Here is a 14,141-nt window from a genome sequence, read left to right on the forward strand (position 1 = left end):
CTATAAGTTTGCCTCTCTTCAAGTTAATTTCCCCCTCAGTTATTATCCATAACTTAGATTGGGGTTCTCCTTGTTGGAAATATATTGCATTTCCCCATGAAACTACTTTGGTCTACGGTTCACGGATCCTCTTCTTATCTTGGGCCTTGCGTGCTAGTTGCATGGATCCAAGAATTACCAACTGCCGCCTGAATGAAGGTCAGTGAAGGGCCATGAGTGCTTGTTGCCAGATAAAATACGTGATTGCTAAATTTGAATTTCAGGTAAACAACAAATAGTTCTTTAGTATTTTTATGAATTTGAGGCATACAGAATCCTCTGTTTCACTTGCTAAATCTGGAAATCCTATCCCATTGGGCCAATAACCACTCTTTAATGTCATTATTGGATTGGGGTCCTAGGGAGTATGAGTTTTGGAGTCAGACTGATTCCAGTTCAAATCCTGGCTCCTCCACTCAAGACAGAACATTTTTGCCTCAGAATTCTTATCTGTTAAATAGAAATAATAGCAATATGTCATCAGGTTGTTGGGAATATTAAATAATACTTGTATTGTACTTAGCATAGTGCCTGGTACATACAAAGCTCTCAGTGGCTATTATCATTATTGTCAGTTTTATATAGAAGATCATGTGCATCAGCCAAGATCTGACCTCCATTTACAGGATCAGTTTGGGAATCGACCTTCCTTAGCGTCTTCCTTCGTGATGACCAAGGCAAAGTAGCATCTAGCCTCTTCCTCTTTGTTTCTGAATACTTCTTTTGGCCCCATGTCATGAAGTGCCCCAGATTCATTTCTGCAATTGGCTCTCTATTTTTACTATAAAGACCTTTTTCATGTATGTGTTTGGGCGTCACTTAGAATTCCTCAAGTTGCAGGCTATTGTCTTCCCTGCTGGAGATGCTTAGGTGACTGGTAATCACCTTTGAGATGCTATCCTTAAGCCAATGACTTATGAGTTTGGCTAACAAAGGGGAACAGCTTTGATCAATAATCAGTTTGAATAGAATGCAGGGAAAGCAAGATCCCGCAGATACTGAGAACTCTCTGTTTCTCACAACAGGGTGAAGAAAGAAATTAATTGGTTTTCCACTTGCCTTCCTCCTACTCCAACACCTTCCTTCTTTCTGGTGCCCCGTGCCTTCACTGTTTCTCTCTTCAGGGAGGACTCCAGACCCTTTACGTTCTCTTCTCCGACCCACCCTTCCCTCTCGAAACTTACCTATCTGTTTACACACCCTCCCCAGTGTCTAAGAGGACGTAGGACACATTAATTCATCTTAACATGCTAACAGCTTAAAAAGATTCTATTTAATCCCCTTCCCAAGCCACAGAGTTTTTTTTTCAACACCTGAAAAAGTAAGCCTGACAGTGGCTTCCTAGCAGATAAGGGAGGCCGTGCAGGATTCCTTAAATCACACGGCATTATCAGCTGCCTGTTCTGTCTGCTTCGCATGAATGGAAGGGAGCGGTAGAGCAGATAATCTAAAGATCATTTCCACTTGGTTGGGGAATGCACCACACGGTGTTGTTGTAGCTGATTTGCTTTGCTAATTATGTTCTACTTAAGCTAATATTGAATTTGGTTCACATTTTTTAAGCTCATCTGGGCCAGAAGAGGGAAGAGGTGCTGGTGTGGCCTACTTTGAAATGAAAGACATAAAAGTTCTATGTGTGAGCTGGTAGATCTAGAAGGTAAACGCAAAAGGAGCAAGATAGAACTTTGCCAACTACACCTCCCTCACGTGACTCCTTGGGCACCGGAAGGCCAGTCCTTCCATTGGCCTGCCTAGAATCTGGAATCTTCATCAGTGGCCTACATTAAGGGTCTTCATGATAACGTAACTATGGCTGAAGCATTACATAACCTAAGAGGAGTAACACGTTTCCTAGCAGACACGTTAGCAATCTGCCTGACAAAATCATCAGTCCAAACTGTCCTCTACTGGAGAAAGTACCAAAGGGGTGGGACACCAGACTGATACTGGCATGGGTACACTAAGAGACCACTGGGAAGCTGTGTTGTGAGTACGAGAACACCAAGTGCCTTGTGGATGAGCTGGGAAGGTTGCTGAAAGAGGGCAAGGCAACCTTCACCTCTTTCCTTCCCAGTTTCTTAGTTTCTTGCTCATGGTAGACATAGAGAATATGCAACTCTATCAAATAAGTTCTTCCCTTCCTTACTCTTCCCCTGCTGGGCAACTGGGCAAGGGCTTCTGGAGATTTCAGAGACCTTGGTTTTCCCTTGAGGCATGTCATTTAGAGCCAAGACTAACTATACACTGTCTTTCCAACCCTACAAGCTGCAGCAAGGGACTGTGGGGCTATTGAAGTTTCTTCCTCTTTTTCTCATTGCAGTCTGCTCCCAGTTCTCAAGAGGGGTGTACGCCATCTTTGGATTCTATGACCAGATGTCAATGAACACTCTGACCTCCTTCTGTGGGGCCCTGCACACATCCTTTGTGACGCCCAGCTTCCCCACTGATGCAGATGTGCAGTTTGTCATCCAGATGCGCCCAGCCTTGAAGGGCGCTATTCTGAGTCTGCTGGGTCACTACAAGTGGGAGAAGTTTGTGTACCTCTACGACACAGAAAGAGGTAAGAAGAGGCATCTGCTCTCCTCTTTGAATATTCGTGGAACAGTGGTATTCAGCCTTCTTCAACTCATGTTGGTTCCCTTCTCTTTTAATAAATAAAATTGAATACTCTTTTAAAACTGTATTTAAATTCAAAATGAATTTAAATGAAGGGGCACCTGGGTGGCGCAGTCGGTTGAGCATCCAGCTCTTGATCTCAGCTCAACTTGATCTCGGGGTCATGAGTTCAAGCCCTGTGTGTAAAAAAAAAAAAAAAAAAAAAGAATTTCAATTAAGACCAAAAAATTGATGCGCTGGTAATTTTAGAATCTAGTTTTTCAAACTGCATATGTCCTCCCACCCCCGGCCCTGAAAAGGGGTTTGGGACTCTCCTGGATGAGTCACTGTTGTGAAAAAAGAACCCTCTCCCCCCAAAATAATATATGTGGTCTAAAATTCACAAAGTAAAAGCAGCTTTGTCTAAAATAGAAAGAGGCATAAGCTGGAAAGTCTTGGAAAATTAATCCTATCACAGAGTGTGATTATCCCCATTTCATAGATCAGAAACTGAAGCCCGAAGAAATGCGATTTTTCACTCAACCATTTCACCACAGAGGTGGGGCTGGTGTCAAGGTCTCCTGCTTCTAGGGCTTGTTCTACCAGACCACATCAAGTCTTCAGCTTATAGGGCCTCAGCAATTATCTTTTGGAAATACTGAATGGAGAGTAGCTAAACTGGGCTTTGCGAACGGATGTTTTTTTCAAATAGTGAGGTAACATCCCGAGGACACATTCTATTGAGACAGTCTCAGAAATTAAGGGTCTGATCTTCAGTGGTATACAGCTAGGTGTATTCGTTAATTATCTAAAGCACACACGTTATAATTCAGCTAAGTAGACTCCTCTAAAGCCCAGTTATCTTTGAGGGGCTCCTCAGGAAAACCAAGGAATCCTATTACTGGAAGACTCAAAAAAAACCATGTGTTTGCCCGTAACTCTGGTTATAGGCTGGACATGGTTCTTTCTGACTCAGAGAAGGCAGAAGCAAATGGAAGGCCTGTCTGCCCAAGTAGTACCCAGAGAGGTTTTTCTAGGTAACTTAACCTGAAGGACCATTTTGTTTTTGGAAACCCAAAGAACTCTTCACTTCACTCCCATTTTGCTGCATCATCAAACACTGTAAGGAAATACTAAAGCCTGTATTTGCCCCATGGTACTTACTTCTAAAATATTATCAAATTTCATGAACCTAAAGCAGGAGACCAAGTTCAAGCTCTGCCATTAACTAGCTCTCTGATGTTGACCAATGCACTGAAGCTCTCTTGGCCTTGTCTCCTCCCCTAAGGCACCCCACTTCTTAATGTAACATTCTATAATTTTGTTGAGATATTATACCAGACACAGGATACTTTGTTTCTGGCTACTAACCGTAACTTCAGTTAATTAGTCAAGCAATTCTGCAAGTTGTTATCAACGCCCAATGGTGTGTTCCAGTCTCATGATAGATGATTATATAATAGAGTTCCAATGGGAGTGGACAGAAAAGGACATTCATGAAACAATCTATGAACAACACGGGACACTATCAAATTGAATACTACACCACAGACTCTGATTGCTATAAGAATTGTGAAAATGAAGCACTCCGGGAAAGTAGAGTTTTCAGAGAAGGATGGCTAGAGGATTTAGGCTTTAAAGGGTGTGTGAGTTGTGGATTGCAAGAGAAGAGGGAGATTTATTGCAAAGCAGAAGATAGAGTTCATGTATTTTCTCCTCATCTCCCATGACCCTTCTTTGCCCATTAGCTGTCTGTTGGAGGAAAGGAAACAAAAGTCCATCAAGGTCTGTTCCTTATCCCTGCGCCTCTTCTCAAATCACCTCACTAAGTTGTTTGGACAATACTAAGGTCTTAGAGCCAAAAGAAACCTACTCCTGTGTGTTGATATTTGTTTTCTCTATAGCCATTTAGCTGGTGAGACTAATCTAGTCTGCTTAAGAAATACTTTCTGTAGGGGCGCCTGGGTGGCTCAATCAGTTGAGTGTCCAACTCTTTATTTTGGCTCAGGTCACGATCCCAGGGTCATTGGATCAAGCCCCACATCAGGCACTGTGCTGAACGTGGAGCTTGCTTAAGATTCTCTCTCACTCTCCCTCTGCCCCTCTTCCCCCACCTCTAAAATTAAAAAAAGGAAAGGCTTTCTATTAACTTTTACACTCATTTCTTCCTTGGAAAGCCTTCTTAAAACACTGAACCATGACCCCATTCCAGTACTTTCAATAACTTTTATTGACCACATTGGGAAGAAACAAAGTAGCCTGTTCTTTAAGACTCAACGTAATTATGCCTCATCCAACTAACAGACCTATTGTTCCTATGTTACCTAATGAGAACCTTCCAATGGAGGCAGCTCCCATTATCCAGTGTTTCCCAAATGTGCCAGAACTATGCTTGGTCTCAGCAACTTCACTTCCACTGCTACCTAGAATTCTCTCCTTCATCTTGATGATGAAAATCCTGCCTATGCTTCCATTTTTCAGAGCCCACCTCAAATTCCACCTCTCCAAGATAGCCTTTTCTGGCTACTCCAGCTCGTAGCCATTCATTCATTCATTCATTCAATCGGTGCCAGGGTTACAATCGTGAATAAGATAGACATGGTTTCTGCACATATCCTAATGGATAGGACCTAATTTTAAAAAGATTCTCAGTGATACAGGGCACCTGAGTGACTCAGTTAAGCATCCAAGTCTTGATTTCACAGCCCCACAATAGACTCCGCACTGACAGTGTGGGGCCTACTTGGGATTCTCTCTCTCCCCTTCTCTCTGCTCCTCCCCCGCTCATGTGCTCTCTTTCTCTTTCTCTCTCAAAATAAATAAATAAAACTTAAAAATTAAAGAAAAAAGATTTTCAGTGATAGCCTTGTTGAGAAGGGACATTTAAGTTGAGAACTAAAGGATTAGAAGGAGACAGCCATGTGAAGAATGGAGGGAACGAGTTTCAAGCAGTGGGAATAGTAAGTGCAAAGGCCCTGTGGCAGGGAAGAGTTGGGCATGTTTGAAGAACTGAAAGAAGAGAAGTGAGGCTAAAGGGTAGTGAGGAGGTCGAGAGTGGCCTGAGATGAGACCATAGAGGTAGACAGGAAGCAGATCATAGTCATGGAGAATGGACAGGAGCCATGGGAAGGAGTGTGAATTTTATTTTACCTTCATTGGGAAGTCTTTGGAGGATTCTGAACAGGGGAGTCATGGGATCTAAGTTTCTGTAGGGAGTAGAATGCGGTGCAAGTGTGAAAGAAGGGAAACCAGTCAAAAGGCTATTGTGGTTATTTAGGTGAGAAATGATGGCAGCTTAGGCTAGGCTGCAGATGGAGAAAAGTGGATGGAGTTGAAATACATTTTGGACACAGAATCAACAGAACTTGGAGACAGATTGACTGTGGGATATGAGGGAGAGGAAGGGTTCATGGATGACTACTAGGCTTTTAGCTTGAGAGACTGGATAAAATGGTAATGCTGTGTACTGAGGTGACTGGGCAGGAGGAGAGCTGATTTTGAGGAGCGGAGATCTTGCCCACCTCTGAACACCCACAGAACCCTTTTGTCCAGGCCATTCACTTGGCACTTAACATAAGTGCTCTCCGTTGTCGTTTCACTGGGTCTGCTATATACCTTCCCAAGCCCCTCTCTCCAGAGTGAGAGAAAACAATTGGTTAGCCCCTAGATTTATACTTTGTGCCGACACCGGTACATAGCACTGGCCTGGAGACATATTTAGCGTTTTCCCAAATGCCATTATTGATTCATCAGGAGTAAGCCCATGTCTGTTTTTCATTGTTGGACTGAAAGAGAGAGAGAGGGAGAAAGAAGGGAAGGAAGCAAGCAAGCAAGGCTGGAAGGAATGGAGGGAGGAGGGGTGGCTGGAAAGGAAAGGAAAGGAAGAAAGAAGATGGGAAGGGAAGAAAGGAGGGGGGAGAGAGAATCCAGTTTATAAATCAGACTATGAGGTACAGTTCTTTAAAATATTCAATAAAGTATCTATTGTGTATTTTCTTATTTTCTACAATAATCATCTATTGCTTTAGTAATAAAAATTATGGGGAGGGATCACAACTGTGAAATCGAATTGTAGAATATTTTAAATCACCTAAGAGGGAAATGGAGGACAGAAAAACAGAAGGGAGCACCTATAATTACATTCAAATAAGCTAAATATACACATGATGTGACTCTACTGTATAAGGGCAGGGATAAGTGAGAAGCTGAGAAATGGGTTAAACAGCGAGGTCATTTAAAAGATTTGTAGCACAGGGGCACCTGTGGCTCAGGTGGTTCGGCGTCCAACTCTTGATTTCGGCCCAGGTCATCATCTCACACTTCATGGGATCGAGCCCAACATTGGGCTCTGCGCTGACAGCGTGGAGCCTGCTCGGGATTCTCTGTCTCCTCTCTCTCTGCCCCTCCCCTGCTTGTTCGTTCGTTCTCTCTCTCTCTCTTTCTCCGAAATTATGAAACAATGAATGGATTTCAAGGCTTTGTCAGCTACACGTGGATTTCTGTCTGCAGAGAAACATCTGGTTTCCATGTTGTCTCATTAATACAAAGTTGAAAACTGTGCTCTCGGTGCTGTATGCACAGCAAACCAGTTCTTGGAAAAAGTATGAGGTTGACTACGTGAGATATCTGCCCCTCTGTACCCTCTCCTCTTTAGTGACATCCTTTTATTTACCCAGGGCTCCCCACTATGACACTTAACCTACACCTGCCGTCCCTGGTGGGAGCAAAGCCTTGACATCTCTGTCCCAACCTGCCTCTACTCCTCCACCAAAACTTCCCTGCCCTACGTTCCATTTCCACCGATTAATAGTCTTTCTCTGCAAGTGACAACAGTTCAGCTGACCAATTTACTCATGCTAATTTATCCATGGCTATTAATGACTTGATGTGTTATTACATCCAGGGAGGAAATTTCTATTCGGGTAAGGGCCTTCTGTGAATAGAACCCTAGTCCAAAGGGTGGCTTTCTGATTCTCAGATTCCAGGCACCGCAAGTCCGGTTTGGGAGGTCCCTTGTCCACACACGTTCTTATACAGAAAGTTCTAAAGCCATGTCAGGGAGGTGGCCACCTCTTCCCGTTTTCTGCGAGACCTATCTTTTGGGTACAAGTGACCTAGTTCTCCGTGGTGCTGACATTTCCCCCGGAACGGCAACACACTTGAGAACTGCAGCCGACTCTCTCGTGCACTCGACAACTCTCCTTGCTTTCAATGGGCACAGCCCACAGAGATCAAAGATTCTGGCCCAGGCTGCGGCTCTCAGCTTAGATAATGAGATAATAGTTCTAAGTGCCCTTTGAGGCAACTAGTCCCTACCTTCTTGCCGGTGTTCAATAAACTCCTGCTGTTTCCCATTCTCAACCTGAAACTCCCTACTCAGTTCCCAAGTAACTCTCTGGAAGTCAACAGCCTTCTAAAAGACCTTTCTATCTGCTCTAGAAAGTTGTGGCAGTAACATGGGCGGCGGCAACAGGTAGTCCATCAGTCAATAAGCTATTATTGGGCATTTTCTAGTGCTAGCTTGTGCCACACCACCGGCAGTGTTTGAGAGAGGCAGAATTAGGCCCTGCCTTTGAAGAGTTGACAGTCCTGTCGCTGAAACAGTGATTTATCTCAGGGGCCTGGGAAAAATTAATTTTTAACCCAACTGTTCCCTCATCCAATAATGACATTTGCATTCATTAGAGCCGACCCACTGTGAAAAGATTAAAAGTGTTGCCAGAGAGCGAGGAAAATGGGAAAATGTGGGAAGAGCCCAAGGGCTTAAGAGGTAAAGAGACTCCCCCGAGACCAGGAGAAAGGGATTTTCCTCGGAGGAATATTTTCACATTGACTAGATTCAATTCCACACACCCTCCTGCACATTATTGTTTACCACGTACTTATGCAACCTGGCTTCGTCCCTCTCATCCAGTTCTACCTTCCCAAATAAAGCATAGAATCTCCTTCTCTTTCCCCTCTCTGTCTCTGTCTCTTGCTCTCCCTGCCTCTCTCCTTCCCTCTCCCTATTTACACACACACACACACACACACACACACACGCATGCACGCACGCACGCGCATACACATCCAATACCAATCAGTGGCACAAATCAATAAATCTCTATTATTAGCATCATTTTATCATACAATAAAATGATAAAGCAAATTATAAATAAGATAAATAAATTATAAATAAGATGAAACAGTTTGATAAGAACGGCTGCCATTTCTTATAAGCACTCACTATGCGCTAGGCCCTGAGTTTATGGATTATCACATTGAATCCACATGGTGTCCTTGCCTCTTTACAACTGAGGAAACCAAGGCATAAAAAGGCTAACTGATGGCTCCTAGGGTCACACAGTGCTGAAGTAGTGAAACCAGGATGTCAACCCAGGTCAGCCACATTCATAGTCTATGCGTGCTGTCCTCTGGACTAACACTTGTAACATTTGAAAACTTCTACTACCTGTTCCCATAGTCTTTCCTTCTGCCATTCTTCAAAGGACCTCCCTATCCTAGGTGTCTTCCTGTGGATGTACTCCAGGGGACGATTTTGTTCTTAAAGCCTGGTATCCACAAATGAACACAAGAAATCGTGGTCCCAGAGTTCCAGGGATCTGGGTGGGCAGCGGATCAAAAATGCAGATCGAGGGGCAAATGAGTAGCCAAAGTAGTAAATACAGCCAGACTGGGGCGGGGGAAGGGGGGCGGTGCCTGTGGTGGGGACCAGGCTCTGAGGTGAGGTGAACTCAGAGATTCCTCTCTGAGGCAGAAACAGTTCCCAGAGCATAGGAAGATCTGACCCTGTAGGCCGTCATCACTAAGGTGCCATTTTTGGTTGGAGAAGAAGAAAGCAAGGAAAGATAGATGTTAGGTCCTACCATGGCTACTTGGCAGGAACTTTTAAAAAAAGTAGTAGGTACCTTGATTAAAGAGGAAGAAGGGGAAGGGGAAGGGGAAGGGGAAGGAGAAGGAGAAGAGGAGGAGGAGGAGAAGGAGGAGGAGGAGGAGAGACCATCATGGATTGTTTTATTCTCCTTCACTTTAAGAACTGATTAAAAGATGTGCGAAGGTAACAGATGGCTCCAATTCTAGTCATGTCCATTTGCCTTCTGGGAAAAGCAAAGCCAGGAGAGTTTTTATTGAAATTCAAGCTACTTTTTACATCTGAATAAATTAGGAAGGCCCAGAGAGTACATTATCCTGTGAGAGACAGATACTAAATTCCCGTTTGAGCACCAATAATCAGGGTTGACAATACCTGAGACATTCGGTAGCTTCTGCAGCCTGCCTAATCTATTGTGATGAGTCCTCAACTATGAGAGCATCTTGAGAGCCTGCACAATAATAATAGTGAATGACTATTTGGACTGGATTGTGAATAAAAGACCGTACATATGTCTGTAATGAGAATTTCATTGAAAATGAAAATACTGAAGCTGTCATATTTTTTAATACTTCGATTTGCACATCCTTGACTGCTTTGGGGCATAAAAAGAGAAAGTGCAGAGCAATTTGTTGTCAGCTCTTGAAATAAATTATCATTTAAACACTTCCTCTCCACAAAGGTTATTAGCTTAGTAGCTTGTTCCTGGGGTTGGACCATCAGTAGGGGAAAAAAAAAATCACAAGACATTAAACTACCCTTTCAAAAGCTGAATATTAGTTACTGTGGAAATTGTTCTCTCAGTAGCTTAACATATTTTGCTGTAGCTCTCCAATGCTGCAGATTAGACTGCAGCAACTATTAATAAATACTGTCATATTTTACAGCTGTCATGCAAAGCTGAAAAAAGGCTTCGCTGTGATTAGATCCTGTTTACTGTAATATTTCCAGCTCAGACTCAGAAAGGCAGTTTTCCTATAAAGGTATTTTCCATAAGTAGAATATTTCTCCATCAGACAACATGACTAATTTTAATGTATCATTAACTCCTTGGTGGCAGTGAATTTGAGGTTGAATTGACTTCACAGGCAGAGGTACGTCCCTCTCCAGAGACACATTAAGCCCAAGTGTCAAAATTTCTCTCTTGGGTTGTCCTTCATATTCGGAGACGGTGTTACCGTCAGGAGATGTGCCTCGAGTCGTCACCCTTCCCCCCAGAAGGACAAATCTGCACCCGTTTGTCCACCTTCTTTCGCCCTGTCCCTCTTGTGACCGATTGCATTGTTTGCAAGACAGCTGGTCAGGATTTAGGGCAGGAATGACACTTCGGTGGACTCGCTAGAAATTCTGCTTCCTGAGCTGAAATGCCATCATAAGAGCAAAAGAAATAAATCTCTAGCCCCCCTACCACGCGTGAGCTGTTTGGAATGGTATTCACATCTCTGAAAAAAGGTGACAGCTGGCGGGCTTACTTTTGCCCTGACCTTCCATTGCTTTTCATCGACCTCCTTGAGGAATTAACCCTCACCAAGCTGAATACCTAGTTGTCAACGAATGGGTGGTCCTGACATTATTAAGGCTTAGCTGATGTGTTCAGTAAATTCAGAGTTGAGCCCAAGAGGTCCTTGAGGAAGGCTCTTCTAAGTGTTCCTCAGGGGAAGACACAGACTGTGGTGTGGACCTACAACCGTGGCTGTAAGATTTGTCCCCTGGAGCCCCTTTAGAAAAGAATTAAAGCCAGGGCAGGAGCGCTAAGGAAGTTAAACAAAAGAAGGCACATGGTATCTTTAGCACCAAGCTGGACACGGTAATGTGCGCAATAAATTTTACCTCTTATTATTTTATTATCATTATAGAACAGTGGTCCTCCATGGGGAGGGAAGGTGATTCTGCCCCCCACAGGGACATTTGGCAATGTCTGGAGACATTTCCAGTAGCGGGTAGAGGCCAGGAATGCTGCTGAACGTCCCACGGCACACAGGACAGTACCCACCCCCAAAAGAATTATCTGGAACAAAATATCAACAGTGCCAGGGTAGCAGCAGGGTCAAAGGACAAATGGTTGCAGGAACTCCTCCAAGGGCTGGCAATGAACCAACCTAGCATTTGAGTGTCTCTTACTGTGCCTAGATTGGTGTTAAGAGCTATGTTCAATAGAAGGTAGAGCCTTTGGCTTTGAAGAGCTTATATTATGGTCAGAGAGACAGGATAAGATTAATGCACATGAAATAAAGAGAAGTACAAAACAACATAAGACAAGAGCTAGATTGTGTAGTGCAGATTTGAAGGACCGTGAGAATCCAAATAAGAGCGAGTTCGCAGTAGACAAGCTGGACCCATCCGGGAAGGCTCCTTGGAAGAAGTTCTATGTTTTTCTGAGCCCACCTCCCAGCGGCCTCCCCTAGCAATGACCCTTGATTGCTAAGGCCAAGTTGGTATCTAGAACGGAAGCAACAGGGCACACCCGTCAACCGCTCCCAAACTTCAGAGCTCAGGGCAAGAAACACAATTAAAAGAAAAACCCAAAAAAGGAACAATGTTCCTTTTACTAAATGGAAAGCAATTACAGAGCTATTGAAAATAGGCGGTAAACAAAAGGAGGGAGGAAAATACTGGCGAAATTCCATCTTCCGAACTAATCCTGTAGCAAAAGTGCAATTTGCAACAAAATCAACAGTGCTCTCTCTCCCTCTCTCTTGCAGTCAAACACATCGTTTGGCATCAGCACCGCTACACATGATGCTTTGGCAGAAAAGTGTACGGAAGCAAGGGAGACGGGATATGCGTGGGAGGTAAAGGCGGAGCACAGCTCTCTTTGCCCCGCCCTCCTCTCACCCGCACCCCTTCCCCAGTCCCTGTGGATCACCTCCACTCGCGGGGCGGGGGAAAGTCGGGGCACAAACAGAGACTACATCTCTCCCCATCTTCCTGGATCCTTTCCAGTCAATAAGTTGCCAGTGTCGGCTGCTGTCCTGCTTTGTCGACTCCACAAACGATCTGATTAATTCTCTGGTGCTAACTGCCTCAGCGGGCTTTCTCGGCAGTAGAACAGAGGCTAATTAAGATCATGTCAGCCAAGGAGGCTGACAGGTTAGGTTCCTGGGCCACACTGAACTTTTCGAGGCCGCTTCAGCCACACTGCAGGCAGGCACTGCTTGGCCAAACACCCACTCCGTAGCAGGCTTCTCATTTATTTCCACCGATCCCTGCGTCGGTGGGTCTCCGTTTTGTCAAGGATTTACGACTTTCTCCTTGGGGTAGTGAGCTGCCACTGTGTTCACTTTGAATTCCATTGCTTCAGCTTCCTTTCATCTGAATTTTTAATATGCTTGTAAACAAAGAGAACCATTAATAGTGGGGCCGTTTTCCCTCCTAAATCACGTGTGTGAGAGCATGTGCAAGAGTGTGTTTGCATCTTACCTGCATAGAGCCCATAGAGGTGAGTTTAGGACAAGTAAAGGAAGCCCTACTTCTCACAGCAGGTAGAAAATGGCGGAAACATATGGAACTCATTACACCAAGTGGTGGATTAGACTGAAAATAAAAATAGCTTCTCCCTCCCCCCAATAAAAGCTTAGATGAATTCATGGATGACAGACCGATAGTTACTAAGGGAAAGAGATGTTTGGAGATTTCTCTAAACTGAGGTCACCACAAATTGTGCGGTGGACTTAAGGGGCCATATTTGCCTTCCCGTAGGCAAATGGTCACACAGAGTGCCGCCATTCCATGCCCTGGGTTTTTAAAGATAATCTCAAGAGTCCGCTATGCATCTAGGAGGTGAAGAAGAATGTTGAGAAATAGAGAAACGTTCACCAGGAACATTTTCTTTCTGTTTTTTTTTTTTTTAATGTTTAGTTTTGAGACAGACAGAGCACGAGTGGGGGGAGGGGCAGAGAGAGAGGGAGACAGAATCTGAAGCAGGCTCCAGGCTCCCAACTGTCAGCACAGAGCCCAACGCGGGGCTCGAACTCACGAACCGTGAGGTCATGACCTGAGCCGAAGTTGGGTGCTCAACCAACTGAGCCACCCTGGTGCCCCCAGGAACATTCTTTGTACTCTCAGATAATCAGAGCCCCTAACCACACATCAAGAACAAAACCCTGTCCAAATCTGCCGCTAAGTAGCACGCGGGATCCTGGGCAAGTCACAGAGCCTTTCTGGTCCTCAGACCCCACAGCTGCAAGACGAGGGGGTGGACTCAATCATTCTTCAACTAACAATTCCTGAGTGTAGGAGTTGTATGTCAAAAAGGGCATTACTAGGGTTATAGAATTGAATGGAACAGAGTGCCTACCCATAAGCAGCTCACCGTTTAGAAGGGGAGTAAACACGTGCAAATAAGTAAGTAGAATCTGCAAGTGATTCTCTTAGGTTCTAAAATGCTGTGGGCTATTATAGCACATCCATTTCCTTCTCTTCTTTCCCCGTAATGAATCCAGAACTCCTTTTCAAATGACCACTCTTGGGGTGGGTTATGGAGACCCAAACATTCACCGACATCGGCTTTGGAAATGAGCTAGAGAACTTGGGCACACTCACATTTCCTTCTTTCTCACCCCGTAGTGCCCAGCCCAGCCCTTAATCTTTCCTGGATCCTGCCAAGCAAAGGAGAAAAGGAAACAAGCCCTAGTTG

At 44.4% G+C, this 14,141-nt stretch overlaps 1 protein-coding gene across 7 annotated transcripts in view; it reads left to right on the forward strand.

The window, feature by feature from the left end:
• Nucleotides 1–14,141, forward strand: part of GRIA3 (glutamate ionotropic receptor AMPA type subunit 3) — a 265,605-nt gene that overhangs the window by 69,171 nt on the left and 182,293 nt on the right. For all 7 annotated transcript variants that reach the window (XR_006295732.1, XM_043570766.1, XM_043570765.1 and 4 more), the window contains one exon: nucleotides 2,360–2,599. Coding sequence is in view for 6 of the 7 variants with exons in the window: in XM_043570766.1 (XP_043426701.1) it covers nucleotides 2,360–2,599 (240 nt within the window). In the remaining variant the exon portion in view is untranslated. The remainder of the gene's footprint in view (nucleotides 1–2,359; nucleotides 2,600–14,141) is intronic.

The sequence above is a fragment of the Prionailurus bengalensis genome, chromosome X (assembly GCF_016509475.1).
Source record: "Prionailurus bengalensis isolate Pbe53 chromosome X, Fcat_Pben_1.1_paternal_pri, whole genome shotgun sequence".
NCBI lineage: Eukaryota > Metazoa > Chordata > Mammalia > Carnivora > Felidae > Prionailurus > Prionailurus bengalensis.